This window comes from Clupea harengus, chromosome 22, assembly GCF_900700415.2.
Source record: "Clupea harengus chromosome 22, Ch_v2.0.2, whole genome shotgun sequence".
NCBI lineage: Eukaryota > Metazoa > Chordata > Actinopteri > Clupeiformes > Clupeidae > Clupea > Clupea harengus.
In genome coordinates this window covers 13077796-13097754 of record NC_045173.1, presented here as the reverse complement: position 1 = coordinate 13097754, position 19959 = coordinate 13077796, and the positions used below count along the sequence as shown (strand labels likewise).

Genomic DNA, 19959 nt, shown 5'->3' with positions numbered 1-19959 from the left:
CTCTGTCAGAATCTCGATCCAAGCACCAGGTTTCTCAGGGTGAGCCGACACATAAGTCTTTGGCCAGGCCAGTCATTAGGAGTGAATGTGAGGCCAAAGCCCATTTATTTCTGATGCTGGATGATGGAAGGAAATGTGTGGCGAGTTTGTGTACCTGGACACGTTTCAGCGCCCTCATCCCTGAGCTCATTCCTCCTGCACGAGGTTAAGGAGGATCAGAGAGTCCCCGCTCCAACCCACTTACGCTTCAAATTGAGAACACATCTCGTCGGGGTGTGCCAAAGCCTGCAAGCTTTTAATGTCAAAACATGGACCACAACATTACACAGAGACCTGAGGAACACAGGAGAGAAAATATGGCCCCAGCATCAGGTATGACACAGACTGTGAGGAAGCACACAGGCATTTTATTTAGAGGCTCGAGACCAAGAATTTTTCCAAAACACATGAAACTGTCTAATGTCCTTCGAAGGAACACACTCGACGTCCCTTCTGGAAGGTTAATTTTAAGATTGTGTTCAACTCATTGTTAAAACATCACCTGAGTTATCGGACAGTTTTTAATTCAGTCATAAATCTCTGAGAATGACTTTGATCAGTGATTAGACTACATCTTCTGTCCTCCCCTCTAGTCCTGTGCCCACGCTACAGGGATCCACTGGGGCTCCTTCTCGATCTTCCTCAGTGCATTCTTCAGCTCGGTGAAAGCCAAAGCCAGGTCATCGTTGACTATCACCTCCTCAACCAGGTGTCCATACTGGCTTTCCATAGCGTGGGCAGAGGCGATCATGTCTTCAAAGTCCTCCTCCTGGGAAACATATTAGAGTTCCCTTAAACCCTGTAATTCACATAACAGCTATAAAACACTTGACACAATTATGATCTGTACTGACGCCCCGCTGATTCTGAATGGCGAGTGAAGCATGGAGTGCATGTAACTTTGCATAAAAATGTCTGTCTCGGTTTCTTATGACTCGGGATTGTCTGCCAGTCAACGAAAAGGCTGGCCAGACTAAAAAAAGTTCACTATAAATCAACAGCTAAACTATGCATTTAATTTCCAATGCTGTAAAGTCTGATTAACTAAAGAGGACTCAAACAGGTGCTCTTCACACAGGTACCCGTTTGTAATTCAAACCATATAATTCAATCGTTCTCCCGCACTTTAAAAAAACGATTGTGGAACTCACAACCACATTTCACTGGACAGCATTTCCTCAGCCTGTGCCAGTGATGGTTGTTTCCATATCTTGTCTCCTGCGAGGTGCAGAAACCTGACAGCGCCGTCTTTATGAGTCATTAAAAAGACTTGACCCTGTGAGACATATTGTTCTCATTTAGGTAATTGCAAAATAAAAGCTTTGCAAGGCAATAAAAGCAGTTCCATAATCACAGCAGTGCGTACGACACGTGGATGGTTAAATCCATGGACTTGATGTAGTCTAATGGCCTTTGCCAAGGAAACGGGCAGAGTCTCACACACTGTGGGGGACACTCCGACAGCTCACCAAACAGCATCCAGGTGTGCGAGGGATGACCCTGCCCCGTTTACGAGGCAAACCTGTTTCAGGTGTGCATGGTCCGGCGGCCAAAGCACAGCTCGTACCTTCTCTCCAGCATGCCGGGCAGAGTTTATAAGCCCCGGGGGTCAATGAGGTGGTTCATAGTCACAGTCAGAGAGTGGACACAGATGGGAGTGCATGGAGTTACCCACCAACACCCAACACTCACGGGCAGGGGGGTAGCCCTCTCTGGGGACTGTTTTGGGAGGGGAGCACCTGGAGGCCACCCTGGAGCTGTGCTAGCACTGACCTCTTTCACCTCTGGTGTATTAAACGTCAAGGAGAGCTGAGGGATGGTCCGAATACATGACCTCAAACATCACCGGTGGGTAACAAACATGAAAGCATGCCCTCTGTATGTTTGTGTGTGTGTGTGTGTGTGTGTGTGTGTGTGTGTGTGTATGTGTGTGTGTGCATGTGCAACATGTGTATTGTATGTGTGGGTGAGGGAGCATGGCAGAGATAATACATAAATATATATACAGTATATATATATATATACCGGTATATATACATACATATATATATTTATATCCATGAATGCCTCTCCTTTTTTGTGTCACATATGCATGTGTGTGTCTCTGCATGCATGTGCGTGTGTGGTTCCAGGTTACCGTGAGGGTTTTGGTCTGTGTCCTCTCATCTCTGCTTGAGATGACTTTGGTTTTCCTTCGGCTCAGACGCAGGCTCTCTATTGGAGGCGGCTTCAGGAACACCACATACGGTTTGAGTTCCCTGGTGTACAGTTTCTCCACCGTCTAGGAGGACAACATGGCAGCATTTACTCCCATGCACTGAACACAAATCACACACACACTACACAAATGTTGTCCGACAACTAATAAAACAATGTCGCAGACAAAGTCTTGCCTCCCAGGACCACACTGTATTGTACGGCTGTACCCCCCCCCAACGCCCCCCCCCCCCCCAGCACATTTGCCCTGGCCCACAGCTTAATGGACAACTCATTTGCAACTCATACCAGCGAGGCAGTGTCAGGGGGAACCCAATTTACTGTCAGCTCGCACGTAACTGAGCAGCGGCGGCTGCAGCATGGAATCATTTACCCTGAGGCATTACGCCCTGTGTGCAGGGTCCACTGGGCCAGGCCAGCCGGCCGGCCACACATCATTTCAGCCACGGGTGCCCGTGCAGTGTGTTTGTTAATATAGCGAGACATTTTCTATAAATGTTACAACCCTGATGAAAAATAATCGGGCTGAGGAGGAACGTGCCATTTGGAAGAGGGCTGACAGATGCAACTGGTTCCAAAATGACATAATTCCTGCCCATTAGTGCCGGGGCTCCAAAGTCAACAAATATGACACGTAGCGCTGCTTGCACTCTAATGCCAGATACCCACTTCAACCCCTCCTTCTCCTCCCTTCTCTCCCTCTCCAACTCCCCCCCCCATCCTTCCTTCCTCCCACAATCCTTCCCTCCCCGTTTGTGAAAAACAGGTAGACAGCTGAGGAAAACAGAGTGTTGCTTGCAGAGACTAATCTAGAGTGTCATATCTCAGGCCGTGTGGACCTGACGTCTTAGGTTAGACTCGGCGTATGCATTGCTTACTTGAGGCTCCACATCCAGCAGGCACACCTTGCCCTCCGCTAACACCCTTTGCACCGACTCCAGGCTTGTTCCGTAATAGTTTCCACTATGCTCACCATACTCTATAAACCTGAAAGAGAGAGAGGGGGGGGGGGGGGCGGAGAGATAAGGGAGGGACAAACATGGAGAGAGAGGGAGAGTAATTGGTTTGTTGATATTGTTGGCATTAGCAACACGCCTGCAACTATCAAAATCAATGTCTTCCATGAAAAACTGTAGATGAGTGGCGATAACCGATGAATGTAACTCAGGGACTTCTTATCCAAATCTCCTTCATTATCTTGGAGAGTCCTGCATAAACTTTTGCTTGGCCACGAGCAGCCCCCGCTTGACTGACAACCCTTTTAAGTCCCTGATGAAGCTGAGGCCGGTGCATTATGCACTATGCACTGCGTGAGCTGAAACCAATTGAGCTGTGGTCAGCCCGACACCCCACCCCCCTCACTGCCTGTATATGTGGCACACGAGAGTGGTAACTGTCCTGGCCTGGGGAAGATGTGTTCATGCTGAAGGAGAGGAAAATGGGAAGCGGCCCAAACCATTGCTGAATATGCCACAGCTTACTGCTCTCATCTCCTGTTCTGGTTTAGCATTGGAGATAATAACCGCTGTTGAGAAGAAAAAAAAAGGAAAAAAAATCTGCTTTGGCTTCGGCCATGGAGGATAGCAGGATCACTCCGAGTAGGTTGTAACATAGGAGATCACCATTCCAGACGTTTTGGCACAGCGCGGCTTTATCTAATCTTCTTTGTTACACTTGAAATTGGAGCCACCTGTGTGCTCTAACATTTAAGTGTAGCTGCCAAACCCTTTGTCCAGATCTCCTATTGCGAGAGAAAACAAACAAAAATGGCATATTTCTTTTTGCAAATGATTCATATTTACCAGTAGACTACATTTAAAAATGTCCATGTTTTAATAGAGTAATTTGACCAAGGGATGTAACATAAATACAACACAGGGTTTTTACAAATAACATCTGAATAACCATCAAGTCCTTTGTTTATGGGTACATGTCTGTTGCATGACAGCATTATAGCATAATACAAAAGTTAAAAACGAATTTACAACGTTAGCCAACAAAAACAGTATGATGAAGTTGTTGTAAAGCCAATGTTGTAAATTCGTGGTGCTCAGTCAAATGATGATGTCTCGCTCCGTTCTCGAGCTTCATGTAGTTTTCACATGAGGTTTCAATATTTTCAGTCTGGAGGAAAAACTTGTTAGAGGACTCAAACAGAAGATTGGTGCAAGTCAATCAGTCAGATGGGAAAATGTGGCCATACTATGGTGAAACCATGTAATGTTTAGCTGTGTGGTGCCTACTTGTGGTTGAGGATGTCTTTTTCAAATGTGTGCCTCGAGACAAAGTGGTACTCCACCCCTTCTTTCTCGTGCTTTCTCTGCTCGCGACTGGTGTCTGAGACAGACAGACGGACAGAAAAAAGAATGAAAGAAAGAAAAGAAAGGAAAGAAAACAAAAGGTTAATAGGGTAAAGCCATAAAACACTGATTCTGTTCATGGCACATGAGGCTGGAGGTGAAACCCAGTCTTCAAAAGCAGGTTGCGGAGCCCTCGGCGGAGTCTGAGTGGAGACTGAGGCTGGGCTCTGTGGTAGCATGTGTTGGTCATGGCACAGGACGAGCTCCAGTTAAAGTCATGTGTTAACAGCAGCACTGAGTCACAGCGAAAGCATGCTGAGGGCCCAGGGCCCAGTTTAACAAGGACAGGGTCTACTCGTCACACACCCCACCCCTAATCATCCACACACACTCCCTGCATACTCCAAAATAAACTATAAACTTTTACCGGTGCCCGGGGCAGGGGGCGATGCCAGGCTGGTATTATTTTTTTAATAATTTTTTTTCTTCTCTTTTCTAGTCTGTCAGACACCCCGCGTGCAAATGTATGCATACACTATACATCCTGAAGCTTGCCAGTGGTGTTCGTGGGCGTGTGATAAACTGACTTCCTGAGCCCAGCCTGAAGTAAAACTGTGCTGCAGCTCAATAAATCGGACTGGAGGGGATATCTCAAATATAGGCACTGAACCCATCAACACGCCAATATCACTAGGGGAGACAGAGCATCGTGGCCATTAAACATCATACATGTTCATCCGCCGCGGATAAAGTGCCACAAGAAAGCCACAAGAGATCAATGAGTTCAGGCATATAGTATTGCTGTTGGATAAGCTACAGTATGTTGCCGACATACCGTGAAAAATATAGGAATCCTGGCTGCAAGTCGACTGTTTATCTACTAAACGGAGAGTGGTTCCAGTCATCATCTGTTGCTGTCATGTATGGCAAATGGGGGAGACAGACTCTAAATCACAACAACTGACCTTCCCTATCACTCCTTGTGCTGTGTGCTTAACTGCATAAATCACATAAATGCATCTGTCAGGTAAAGTTAGAGTCTCAAGTCAAAGTTTGGTCTGTTTGCTGCAGGGCTCATGCTTGGAATCCATTCAGAAATATAGCGAGCTGTCAGTTAAAGCCTTCCAGAGGAGGAGAGAAAGAGAGAGAGAGAGAGAGAGAGAGAGAGAAAGAGAGAGAGAGAAAGAGAGAGAGAGAGAGAGAAAGTAGTAGGCCAAATGCCAGTCACAGGCAGAAAAATGGCACTTATCCAGCCAGGAGAAAACCTCTCTCTGTGCTGTTAGTCCAGCTGTGAAAAAACACACACACTACTCCACTACTTTCTTTCTTTCTTTCCCTCATACGGTCCTTCCTTCCTTCTATTCTCTCACTATCCATCACATAAACATCCCACTGATTGACTTTTTGATTTACTTACACTATTTATGTGAACCCCTTTAGTTAGGTCACTGACTAAGTATAGGTTCCTGTTGAATGGGTGCTTCATGTATGTGTCCTGTGGCTGTCACCTTCCGTGTGTGTAAGTGAGGGGAGTGGGGGCTCACGTGGTACAGTGACGCTGTAGAGCTCAGGGTCGGACAGCAGCAGCTTCCTCTTCAGCTCGCTCAGCCCCACTCCGCTGGGCCCTGAGGAAGGACAGGCAAACAGCATTACTACAGTTTTACAAACGCATACCGCTAGGACACTCTGATGAAGATCAGATCAGATTCATGAGGAGAATCTTGGCTAATCAGCTTGATGGCAGGAACCTCTGAAGGACTGAAGAGCTGAGGAACTCTTTTCCATTCGTCTTGGAAGAGAAGAAGAGGAACAATCGCCTCGCGTGCCTTTGTCCAACGTCCCGGTCGTGAAACACATGGGGTTCCACTTCAGCCATTCTCTAAAACACCGTTAGCACAGAATAATCACCAAATCTCCTGCGCTGAGTAGTTCTAGCCATGCAGAGGTCAGGGCTTCAGCACCACAGGAGCAGCAGTACATCATGTACACAATGCCTAATTGTACATCTTTAATCGCACAGCCATTCCCATTTATGAGCACATGGTGTTTCACTTTGCCCATTAATAAAACATTGTTTGTTTCCATTTCACAGCCGTGCAATCAAGGGGACCTCCGGCCGCAGTCAACAAAGCCCTTAGCAAAGCTGGGGTTTCTGGGTGGCTGGAGCCCCCGCATGAGGGGTGCTGAAACCAACAGCTCAGGGCCAGACAACAGGCCCCACTCACGGGGTGCTCATCTCTGTGTGTGTGTGTGTGTGTGTGTGTGTGTGTGTTTGTGTGTGTGTGTGTAGGGCGGTGTTGGGTGCGTCCAGAGGCATGAAACGGCCCTTTCTCCCAGCAGGCATCTGGGCTTCCCATCAGAGGGGTGCGAGTGCGAGGCTGACGGGGTAGTGGTGTATTGATTTCAGTCTGTGGCTTCAGTCTGCCGCGCCTCTCCAAAAACACAGAGCCCTGTCTCTGTCCTGGCCAGGCACCCCAACCCACCCCACACTCTCTCCCTCCCTGCCTCTCCCTCTCTCTCTGTCTGCCTCTCTCTCTCTCTCTCTCTCTCACACTCTCTCCCTCCCTGCCTCTCCCTCTCTCTCTGTCTGCCTCTCTCTCTCTCTCTCTCTCACTCTCTCTCTGCCTCTGCTATCTGGAAAAGCCATATCATTATTTCCACAAGATGAACAGTCTGTCTGATATCGAATCAAAGCAAGCGAACCAACATTGCTGTCTTTAAGCGGCAGAGGGACAGGGTTACTTCTCCGGGAACATCTTTAAGAGTCAAAGTCAACAAGGATGAAGTCCCAGCATGCAGCACTCTCAAATAGACTGTTGATACAGACCGGGATGCCTGGGATGCCTGCCGTTCTAATCATGCATAAAACTGCTTCACCGGACTCCATATTCGGCACAGGGTTCCGTATTCCTTTTCAATGATAATGGGTTTCACAGGACACCCAGGCAAAAAGAAACAAATCAGGCAGCAAATGAGAGAACAGATGAAAAGGGGGAAAAAAGAAAGGCTTAATCGCTCCCCGTTTGACGTCATGTGGGACCCAAGAGAAGCGTCAATATTTTGATCAAACTGCTCAACATTAACTTCCTGCTGTGAGTTGAATTGATTGAGAATGGAGGTAGGTGCAGTGAGAAGGCCAGTCACTTATATGCATGCCACATCATGAGTTGGCTTTCCAGGCTCAGTGGACAAACTGAACACATTATGTCTTAATAAGATTGACATATGAGAGTTGCATTTTGTGGGAGGATGCAGTTGTTGAGGAGTAGTGGAATATAGTCACTCACGCACACAGAGAGAGTCATACATAGAGCAGCCGGTCATCTAGACCCAGACAGATAGAGATAATGAAAAAAAAGGATGGCTTATTATAAACATTTGGTCAAGTAGTATTTATTTACTGGTATATGTTATTATATGTACTGACAACAGGGATGGATTAACGAACGGGCCTACCGGGCCCAAGCCCAGGGGCCCATGAGCTCAGGGGGCCCCTAGGCCAGAGCCTCTGCGTGAAGTCGCTGTTATGTATCTCTTATTTGTGGTTGAAAAAGGTGTATTTTATTCATTTGCTAATGGCTTTAATTGAGTGTACCTGTGCTGTGTTAGAAAAAGCTAGATTAATGCGTCAGTGATCAAGCATAACTTTTTGGGACTGCTCAGGATACCTTATGCTATATATCCCCTCAAAATGGCAAACCTGTCTCTGTCATGGTATACATCATTTTAAGGGGGAATCGTCAGTAGCAATCTATAACAAAATTATACTGTATGCTTATCTTACATACACTATAGAAACTATTAAAAAACGATTCAATTAAATTAATAATTTCTTATTTTCTTTGTTATTTTTGTCATATACAGATATGCAATGGCTGGGTAATATGTATCTTGTTGTCCAATGTCAAGTCGCTATTTGATCATGTGATGAGACGATACGATATAGCTAGTTTAGGCGCAGAATCTGAAAGTCAAGACCTACAAGCAGGCACAGTAGGCTACACCTGCCGGACGACGCCTTTCAAACATAAAAGTGGTTATGCATGATTTGATTTTTCAATGGACAGGATAGCCAGCCCATTCAGCCTCTCCTGCCCCATGCTGCCCCTCAGGTAGGTCTTAATCCGTTTCAAGTTGGAAAAGAATCACTCGGCTGTTGCCCTGTCACATGTAATGTCAGAAACAATAGCAGGGCAGTGCACACCTCACCGAAGGTGGATGTTACAGAGTAAACTTTGACCTGTTTACTTTCCCAATACAATAGCCAAAGTATCTAATTCGACCGTAAAATCCAACACATTGGTTGTGTTTGTGTGCGTGTGCGTGCGTGCGTGTTTTGCAATTTTTTAATTATATCCATATTTTAAAAATATCCAGGCCCAGGGGCCCGTGGTTTCTTAATCCGTCCATGACTGACAAGTATATATTCCACTGACATGGAATAATACCATCTCCATTTCAAAATATTCCAAGAAATACAATCATTCAAAAAAATTAAACCAGTTGGAATCTATTGACTAAAGCAAGGTGTTGGGATGGATTTTCCAGACTGGTCCGGTTTTCATACTGCAGAGATGATGGCCCTTTACAAGAAGTGATGCTCTCCCTGAAGATTCTGCCAGGGTCAAGGCTCTGTTGAGCAGCTTGTCCAGAAAGAGAAATGACTCACACTTCCTTACAGTGATTCTGCTGAAACACAGTTACCATTTCTCTCTTCTCTCTCACTGTTCACTTTTCCTTATTTCAATGTGTCTTTCAGTACTTTTACTGTATCTTTCCAAGACCATTTCAACTTTGGTTTACCTCTTCTGAAAGACAGAACACAGTAATAGTGGCACTTGACTAACTCAAACAGTGCCAACATGATGACGAATGGTCAAGTACACAGAGTGGCATGAACATTAAAAGCACTTTAGAAATGTTGAATGTACATGTCATCATGCCGCCCCCCAACACTATTTGTCAGAGTGGCAGCCAAAAGTCTTTTCACCATGCTCATTATCAATCCATACCCTGACCTGATGGATTATGGAGTCAGGGGACTTCAATGAGTTCAAACCAAAACAACAGCAGAGTGAGTTCATGGAAAAGGCCTGCGGTCGACAGGGCACTGATGAGAGCTACAACTTGACCCACTATGAAAAATAAATGCCAACTAGAACCTTTAAGGGTTTTTTGGTTTGACTTCACATTAGAACATTTGAAGGTTTTACTAAGCATCCTCTTAGCTTTATAGCATTTTATATCTGTGAAGAACTCTTTTGAGTAACCTATGAGAACCTTCTTTGCCAGAAATTAGCTCTTTCTGTGGAAATGGTTCTATGCACAGCCTTAATGATCTTAAAGAACCGATGAAGTAGCTTTTCAAGTGTGCCCTCTGGTTTGAGGGTACATGCATGCCCAGTTGCCCTGCCTCGTTAAGAGGGCGGTCATTTTGTCAACGACATTAAAGCGAACACTGAGCAGACCTCAGAAACCAGAGCTGCCTGGTGCAGTGGAGAAAGCAGATACACAGAGCAGAGATCCCTTTCCCTCACCGCTGCCTCACTCACTGGATGAAACGCAAGCCCCTTGTGTGTTCTCCAAAGTACACACGCTGCTGATTGACATTATTAACTTTAGGACTGGCGACAGGAGATTTAATTGGGTACGTTTACATTGGGAGTCCAGTGAGGTACTTCTGTTGGAGGGACCTGGAGGAATGCTGTGGCGCTCACACTCCCAACGGCTCGCTCACACATACATCACTTTCCATCCCTTTTCAGAGAATAGGGAACATGGAGCTCTTTCAGAATTCTCTTGGCAGCAAGAGGGAACGTTGGAATCTGGAAACGGGAGCCCTACCGGTGTTACCATTAAGATGGAATTTGCTTTCTCACACTAACCGAACATCAGCACCATACGGTGAGGGTCTGCTGGTCCCCTCTGGTAGGGCACGACCTCGAGATAGGTGGGAATCAGGCCGTGGCGATGTCTCCTGAACTTCCTCCATCTTGACTGTTTGTCGCTTTCGCTGTTTCGCCTGCTCAGCCGGAAGCTCTTTCTGAGGCCAGCTGGAAAAGGCAATGTATTAACATGTGTCATTATGTTCAGAATAAATATTCAGGGGACAGAGAGATCATTAGGCCCAGTACTAATGCGTCATCAATTGGTACAGTGTCTACGTAGCCCAGTATAAATCCTCCAGAGCACTTTTATTATGACCAACTAGAGGTGCACATTTTACTCCAGTTGGAGTCACTAGATGTATATCCCAGGTGGACCCATTTATCCCCCCACCTCCCTTTCGCCTGTGTAACCATCAATTAGTTTTCCTGGGTTTAAGGGTACGTAGTCTACCACAGACACATGGTACTAAGTCAACTCGAAAATTGAGCAAGAAGGCCTACTTTCTGTGAAGAGAGGCAGCAGCCTGGACTGGGATAGACGGCCTCAACACAGTGACAGATGTAACTTTTAACTAATATCCTCATACACAAGACACCTGATATTCCACTTCTGGCCTTAAACACCATGATTAATGACACCAGAATGCTGCCGTATGCTCTGAGGAGGCAGAGAGTTTGAACTGGCGGAGAAAAAACGTCACATTGTTTCAATAGTTTCCACAACATAGCAAAACCACAGGCTTAGAGCATGGAGCAAGGCAGAAATCAACTATCTGAAGCTCTTGTTCTTTCCAAAGCCATAAAGGGGATTTGACTGTCCAGCCCAGGCATATAAACAAAACACGTTGTACGTCAAACATACTATTACAAATGTATGAATTCAATGGAGTGTACCGTTGCTAATTATGGACCCTCCGATACTGGGCATTTTGGTTGGAAAGATCGAGCAGAGTTATTAAATAAGCTGAAATATTTAATAACAAGTTACTGGGACTGAGTCAAGTAGTACACTTTTAAGCAGAAACACAAATGCACCATAACAACAGTGTGGGTGGTCATAAAGGATTAGCTATTAACTAATTACACCAAACGTTTCAGTAATTTTTTAAAGGTGCTGGTTGGAATTCACCGTATGTTCTTCTCCCTGACATGTTACAAGCAGATGCGTGGGGAAGCTCTTATTCAAGTTTATTTGCAGTAGCCTGAAATGCACATTGCCATTTGATGGGCCTCACCAAACATCTCCCAGAATCCCTTAAACTCTTCCAGACAGCCGAGTTCTACTCTGAGAGTAATAACCATCCCCGTGGCCAGACGGCTTCTGTGTAAATAAATCAAACAGGAGTAAGGCAGGCCTGACACTCAGATAATTAATCCAAGGCCTGCAAATTCATTTCATCTGGACAGACTGGTGTGACAGTTGGGAGGCTTTTTTTCTTGTCTTGGCTGTTGAGGTATTGCATTTTTATTGGTGACAAATCTCCTTCGAAGGTCATGGGATTATAATATCTGATGGGAGAACGGTAGAGAGGGGTGTAAAGCGCTCTTTAAGGAAATGTTCATAACAATGTTTGGTTTGTGCTTTGCTTTGGAGGAATGTCCGAGCTGAAAAGTGTGTGGCCTCTTTAACCTGATGGGCCTTCTGCCAGAGGAACTGTATATCAGAGGAAATGGGCCCGACCTGTGGAGCCCCAAAACACTCTACTACTTTTATAGGCGCAGTCTATCATGAAACTCCCTGAGACTGCACATCATCCCCTCCTACTGCGCTTGTGTCTATCAGATGCTCCAGAGGATCACTGCATGAGGCACTGTGTGGTGTGGCAGAGGGGAGCTCTTCAGGCCATCATCATCATCATCATCATCAATGTGCTAGAGGTACCGATGAAAGCAGAAGTACAGCTGGATTTCATGTTCCGCACAGACCCTCGAAGCAGCTGGATGATTTGAGTGATCATGCAACACTGATCGCTCGTGTGCCTCTGCTGCGTCTTTGGAAAGTAAGGGGAGGATGGGCCACTGAGATGACGACAAGCGCAACGAGGGCTCCTCTGTCAACGGCAGGGTCTTGTCTGAGATCAGCCACCCCTGCGGATGGGAGCGTTTTTCGGCGGGCCGCTCGATGACAGGGATCAGGCCTGACCACCAGACCCCCTCTCCCAGCCGTGCTGCCTGCAGAGCAGTCAGGCGAAAAGCGAGCGCGCCGTTTTCACGCGTCAGCTAAGCGAAAGCCGAGCGCTCAGCACATGGATGTGGTTAGCTGGTGTGGTTAGCTGCGGCATCGCAAACTCAAACCCCACACTGTGGCCACTCGGGCTGGAGCAGGAGCTGGAGCTGAGGCTCTGCGCTGCGTTGAGTGGAGCTGAGATACCCAGCATGTCTGTGCGTAATGATGTGGGCACCTCCGCCTCGCTCTCGCCCCCACTTGTTCAAAAACAAGAAACGCCCACCGTGGGGCTGCACGCAGCAGAAAGCGTGCACAGGGCTCTTTTTCTCATTACACGCTACAAGGAGTTTTCTGCTCCCTGGATCCAGCTGCTGAGACGTGCATTCAAGGGCAGCACAGACAAACCATGCCAACGCATTACGGTGGCCGCTAACAGAACATGGGTGGTAAGGAGATAATAAAATTAATTCCAGCCTCTTCTGGCCTCCGTATTTCTCCTTCCTATGTTTGGCTCGCTTGAAAACAGCATGTCCTGCCTGTAATGAGAAGGGAAACGCGATACAGAGGCAGAGGAGAGAAGCCACGCCACAAATCAACAGCGCGGCGAGAGCAGATTTAGCGCGGAGAGGTGGCTGAGGGGGAGATGATGTGTCAGCACAGGCCGAGAAGGATGCTCTGTCAACAATAGAGCATTGCCCTTTAATCACCACCAGTCAGTTACAAGCGCAGCAATGCAGCTGTTCACATGCAAGGCCTCTATGGGTTAACCCGCAGCGCGGTGTTGAGTATTTGGCAGAAGTTTGTCTTTTCGCTCCCTTTGCTCTCCCTCTCTTTTCCTCTCTACACATGATGAGGAAAAGACGCTGAACATCCTTCATGCTCGATTCTGGCCACCCATCTGATACCGATCATATCATCAATGCTGATTTAGAGCAGGCTCCCGTAGCAACTGCGGAAACCGCGACTCATCCTGTGAAGCCTGGCTCCCGCATTCTCCAGTGCACTTATGCGTGCCATAGCCTGTGAGGTAACTGTTAATCATACACTGCCCCAGATTCATCTTGCTCCCTGACTAAGAAAGCAGAAATGAATCGGTCTATCTCGGGCTGAAATCGATGTACAATAATGTTTGACAGAAATCCTCCAGTATCAAAAAAGAGCAGTGTTTGAAATTGCATCAGCTTGCCTGGGAAAGCCATTATCTGTTTAATGAAGCCTTCTGATTGCCCCATAACTGGTCTCGGCTAACGCAGGCTCGCTGCGGCTACCTGACACTGAAAACATCCAAGGATCTGGAGAAGTAGGAAAATGATCTGGAGTTTCAACCATGCATTAGCGTCTTGGCTCCCCTCGGCCTGTGGGACTGCATACTGATTAAATAATCTGGTTTGTAAATAGAGCCTGTTTTTAATGCGTCCCTGTTTTTCCATGTCTGGATCTTATTGGGACTTGGGAGCTGATACCTTTTCCAGGTTTCCCCCTCTCAATAAACCCACCCCACCCCTCCCCTCCTCTCCCCTCCACCCCCACCCTCTTTGGTGACCTCTTCACATCAAACAATACTCTTGACTCTTGATCTTGACATTGTCCTCGGTTAATTTTTTTATTCTGAGACTTTGTCGAGGAGATTTACGGTTGAATTCTGGTGATTGCACAAAAAACAACTAATGTCACGACATGCTTCATCGTCACATTCCGCCATCCAGCTTTCCACTTTCCACTCTGACTTTTCATCTTGTACAGAAGAATTCAGTAATCCTTCTTCAAAACTCGAACTCTGTGTAATATGTCTGAGACACATTACTTCTCCCGAGGCCTGGGATTCAGCGCATGGATTTATGCATGTTCTGCCATTGTGTCTCTCCACAGGAGGAGCCTGATGTTGAGCTCATCAGGGAGTGCCAAGCCTAGGAGGAGCAGGCGGTGGGTGTAGCTTCTGTAGCCTCTGTTACACTCACATAGCAGCGACTAGATGAGCGCATTTTACATCTGATGTGCTTCACTACTAATGGGGCGGCACAAAGCACCCAATCAGGAGGCATTAAATCCTGTGCCATGATTACATCTCTGCAGCCCCAACCACATCTGTCAGAATTACAGGTCCCTCTACTGAACTTCATCCAAACAGCATAGTAATAGTGAGACAAATGAGAGTTGAGAGGTGTGCTTCTCACCTATGTGGATCCCGGTTATGGCCCCATAGTCTGCATCCTCTGTGGGAGCAAAGCAAAGAGGAAACAAGAAAACGAATTACTATTTTGCCACAGCACTGTGGGTTAAAAACAGTAAATAAATGAATATGTATGTACATAGGTATGTAGAGTGATTGCATACCCCTACACTCTTCTGTACCGCATGCAGAAATGAGAGGGACACCAAGTTAGATATTCATCTTTCTTTCCACAGCCAAACTATTTCACAGACAGGCCTTATTTCAAAAGCTCTATTGAGACAGCAGTTCCTCTTCAAGAAAGTTCTAACAACAGTTCTATCAACAGAGAGTGATAAAGTGTCCGTAGAAACGCTTGCACCCATTTTGTGGTCCATGAAATCAAGGGGTGACCCTACCAGCTTAACCATGTGTCATCACCTACATAATAAAAACGGACTAGGGTATCTCATGCTCTAGGGACACAAGGGGATGGAAGCAGTCCCCAGCAGAACATGTGGCACAAGCTTGACCCACAGATGGCTGTCTTAGAATGTGAGTGTGAGTAAGTGTGTGTGTGTGTGTGTGTGTGTGTGTGTGTGTGTGTGTGTGTGTGTGTGTGTGTGTGTGTGTGAGAGAGAGAGAGAGAGTACGCGCGCGTGTGTGTGTGTGTGTGTGTGTGTGTGTGTGTGTGTGTGTGTGTGTGTGTGTGTGTGAGTGTGAGTGTGAGTGAGAGTGAGAGTACGTGTATGAGTATGTGTGTGTGTGTGTGTGTGTGTGTGCGTGTGTGTGTGCTACAAGAGAGGCTGTAAAGTGACCCCATTCCATCATCGCCATATGATGGGCCCTGAGTTACGGGCAGGTGTCACTCTACTTCCAAGCCAACAGGCAGATGGGGTTTTATGGGAAATCCACGTCACTTTGAACAGTCCTAAAATGGCTTTTCAAGATGAGATGGCTGCTAAGATATTCCAGATAAGATCCAATTTTATCCATCTGGTTCTAGGTCCAATTATATGTCCAACTGTAGACTACCTCTAAGTTAGAAGATTCATCTCAATTCTGACTGGAAGGTTTTAAATTCGTAAACAGACTTTGGTTGATTGACTGGCTAGTTGGCATTACAACATGCTACATGGAATTACAACATGATAGATAGGATACTTGAAATTAATGAAGTAATGGAAGTTTGCAGATGTACGTGCTTTGCCACATCGCACAATTATTGCAGCAAGGACATTAATCACATGTCTGTGCTGCTGCTCAGTAAACTAGGGCCATGATATACAATTGTCTAACATTTAATAAAACTGAATAAAACCGACTTTAATAAAAAAAGTTGCAGAATGCTTGGTACGGTGTGAGAAGCTGTGTCAATCTTACTGCAGCTTCATGACCTTAACAAGAGATACTGTTATAAATAGTTAAATAAAGCTAGCGTTTAAAGCTATGAAAAACAAAAGTCTGTTTAGGAATTAGTGAAATGGCAGAAACAAATGGAATATACATTTTTACAAAGAAGAAATAATTTATCTCTGTTCTGTCTCTATGAGGACATCTGTTTGGGGATCAGAAATCATGAAATACATATAGATTTTTAAATTTGCTAGTCTGGTAGGCAAAACAAAGACATCTCTGACGTTCTCAGCAATGTGGGTAGACCTGCTATTTAACTTCACTTTCTTTAACACAATCCTCCAGTACTCTATAATATCTTGAGTGCGTCTGTTTCCAGGCCACGGTGCAGCCCATGGTGGATGTGTTCACACACAGTAAAACACTTTTTAACGTGTCCAGCAGAACCACTGCGCTTTACACACACTTCCCTCACCTCCACCAGGTCACCGCTGCTGGACGGGATTCAGGAGACGCTTTCGTCTTAAGCACAGTCTATATAACACCCTCAGACTCATCTCAGCTACTCAGCTTCTGCCTGACTCTAGAGGACACTGGGTTCAAGCTCTGAGAGAACATTTGGACATCAGTGCCTTTACTCCAGACACTCGTGAAAGTGAGACAAATAAGCCCACATGGAGCCAGTCAAAAGGGTTAGGGGCCTTAAGGCTCCATCACAGTACAATTCAGCTTTAATATGATTATAAATTAAATATAGAAAATACTGTTTTAACAAACAGTTTTCTCAGTCCTCCCAGCACAACTTTAGCTTTCTGCTGTTCCCCCACTGGCTATACAGAGACAAAATATAGTGATCAATTACGCACAACATATGAAATAGCTTAGCAATTTTTATCGATGGTTCCAGAGGACACCTGTTTGTCATCACAGAAGATGGAGTCTACCTGGTCAGTCTCATGTCATTCTTGTCCTGCTTTTCATCACAGAATTTACCTGGCCCAAGACTCAAGCTTCTCCGTGGGTGGAAGAGTGCTTCAGGCTTCTGAAGGGTGACTCTCCTACAGAGGAACCAGTGCAACACAGTCAAACAATCTGACCTGGGAACAGTAATCATCTCCTTACAAAACCTACAGCTCTGGGCTTACTGAACCTAGCACAGAGACAGCATCTCAGACACAAAATCCTACATTCGACCTGCTGAGAGCTTAGTGCAGGGAGCAGTGAAGGCGTTCAAAGTCTGCCAAGAAAGTGCTCTTAGTCTACAGGTCTGTAATGCACATCATGGAGGCTTTGAGGGCTGTGGCAGTTTCCATGCAGTCCATGCTGGCCAACACACATCAGCACCTGTGCCATCATTTGATGTGATGATTCATTTCGGCAGATGTTGTCTCTCTCTCACACACACACACACTCGCAAAGGGAGGTTTAGCAGCTTCTGGACAGAAAATTCCTGTCCAAAATTCCTAACCAAATATTGCAGGTGACAATTGGAGCGTCAGTGTTTGGAGTTTTGCTGCAGACTTGGCGGATCATGTACACATAACCATTTCAAGGTGTCACCACATATTAAGAACCAGTCTTGTGGTGTGTGCACAACACTCGGTGAACGTGTTCTTTTGTATTTGTTTGTTTGCGTGCGTGAGTGAGTGTAAAGACGATGATGTGCGATGGGACACTCGCCTCTCATGAAGTTCTCTGGATGGGATCAACCCTGCTTGAGAGTTAGTGTCATGGTGCCGGGCCTGCCACCACACCTCGTCCTCCTGGCACATGATCTGGAGGACGTCGCCCCTCTTAAATGCCAGACCCGCCAGCTTACATGGGATCGCTGGGTCGTCTTCAGGATCGTAGTCAAAGAGAGCTCTGACAAAGGTCTGGCACACACCAACGTTGGCACAGAGATGCCTTGTCACTGATTCCAAAAACTTGCTCCCAGCACAGTGGGTAGCTGTGGTTTCTGAACATCTTTATGTCAAAACACCATGTGTTACACATAGTACTATACATGGGGTTCATATATGAACATTACTGTACACATGCAGCCACTCAAACATCCATAAAAATCAGTGCAATCTGTTTGAAGGGGGCGTACCTTGGTGTCGTTGACTGCTGGCTCTTCTTTGGTACCTGGTATCACTTTAAAGGTTACGGCCCCATCCGCCTGAGCCTGCAGGAGAAGGAAACAAGAGACTCGAAAGCTTTCCAGAAAGATTTCTCATTTTGCCAGATCTGTGTTTCACCCTGCATTATGCACAGAGACACAGACAGGAAGCAGAACAGTGGCAATTTTGCGCACACACACACACACACACACACACACACACACACACACACACACACACACACACACACACACACACACACACACACGTATGTTCTTCACACACACTGCATAACCACTACTGGCAGAGACACATATGGGAACTTGAAAACAGAATGCAAAGCTCTATGCTGCTGTACCAGTATGGGGATAATGTCTTCCAGGTCCTTGTCCTCCACTGGAATGCCATTGACTTCCCTGAGCTCATCCCCCTCACGAATTAATCCTTCAATGAAGAGACTCCTCATCAGACACACAGTATAAGACTCCAACATAAACACACAACAATCCGCATACCTGAACTGGACCAGCCGAGGAAAGGGAGGATTGGACAGTGGATTAAGGTTTTCACTAAAACAAAAAACTGCTTGGAAGTACAGGAGAAGTCCCAAATACCTTCCGTTTAATTTGGAGGAAGACACCATGTTCTCTTAAATCTTCAGGGATAATACCCTCTAGAGGATTAAGTCATAGAGCAGTGCGCTAGTGTGGCCAAGGGTCGTTAGTTCAACCCCAGGGAGGAAACGAGTTGATAAAAGGACTTCTTTAATTGTACTGGCAAAATTCTTTAAAGTTAAATATGTGTGGTAAGCTGCTATTCATTTTGTTTACTGTTCTGTACTAATAACTGAGTATCAGTAACTATGTAATTATCCTTTTATGAGTGAAGTCTGCTTACCACTTCGATCTGCTGCTCCTCCCCTCATAACTCGAGCCACAACGATAGCACCAGTGAATTCATCCCTCCTTATAGTGGCACCCTGGAGAAGAGGTGATATGTTCATACTGCTTCCAAATATTTCCCAGCACACTCCACATTTCCAGTCAGCATGAAACATCACCACAGGCATAGAGAAATGGAATGAACATGGAATGGATTGTCAGGTTACCTTCAAATGTGACAACTGATTTCCCCCATTCCAGTGTCAAACAAAAGACCACATTTATTTTGTTTGATGACAACCATGTGGTATTTGTTCCAGCACTGGCAAAGGTTTTTTCAGAGGCAGCAAGGGTTTAAGCTGAAAGTGGGACGTGTCAGATATCCAGGGAACACAAAGGAAATGGTTTTGGCTCATCAAAATGCTGTCAAGTTAGCTTTAGCCCACTGTGAGACAAGGGCACACCGAACACTGCTCAAGGATGTATACAGTTGAGAAAGACAAGGACCTAACTGTTGAAAACACCTTTGTGTTTGTTGACAACGTCTGTCAAACATTATATCAGTCTTAATCAAATAAGAACGAACGTTTCAACACTTCTGACAAGTCAGGGAACAGATTTATTTCAGACAGACTCCCACATAAATCCACAGTGAAGAATCAGACTGCTTATTTTGCTGTACCTAATGCCAATTGAACAGGGTACACCATTTGCTTATCACATTAACTATCGTCCGACACAAACACTAGCACTCAACACGCCCGCAGATTTCAGCCTCCAGCTGCTCCTTGTTCCCCAGCTTCACTACTGATCAACACATCATAATCAGTCTCGCTGGTCCAACTTCAACAGTTTAGGTT

At 45.9% G+C, this 19959-nt stretch overlaps 1 protein-coding gene across 1 annotated transcript in view; it reads right to left on the bottom strand.

Annotated features, from left to right (window-relative positions):
• Window positions 1-144: 144 nt before the first annotated feature.
• Window positions 145-19959, bottom strand: part of LOC105910981 (MAGUK p55 subfamily member 7-like) — a 31458-nt gene continuing 11643 nt past the window's right edge. Inside the window, exons 7-17 of the mRNA XM_031560341.2 lie at window positions 19116-19197; window positions 18577-18662; window positions 18209-18283; window positions 17773-17990; window positions 17239-17249; window positions 10442-10609; window positions 6101-6181; window positions 4500-4593; window positions 3135-3243; window positions 2177-2320; window positions 145-808 (exon numbers count right to left, since the gene is read on the bottom strand). Of these exons, the coding sequence (XP_031416201.1) occupies window positions 629-808; window positions 2177-2320; window positions 3135-3243; window positions 4500-4593; window positions 6101-6181; window positions 10442-10609; window positions 17239-17249; window positions 17773-17990; window positions 18209-18283; window positions 18577-18662; window positions 19116-19197 (1248 nt within the window). The 3' untranslated portion in view covers window positions 145-628. The remainder of the gene's footprint in view (window positions 809-2176; window positions 2321-3134; window positions 3244-4499; window positions 4594-6100; window positions 6182-10441; window positions 10610-17238; window positions 17250-17772; window positions 17991-18208; window positions 18284-18576; window positions 18663-19115; window positions 19198-19959) is intronic.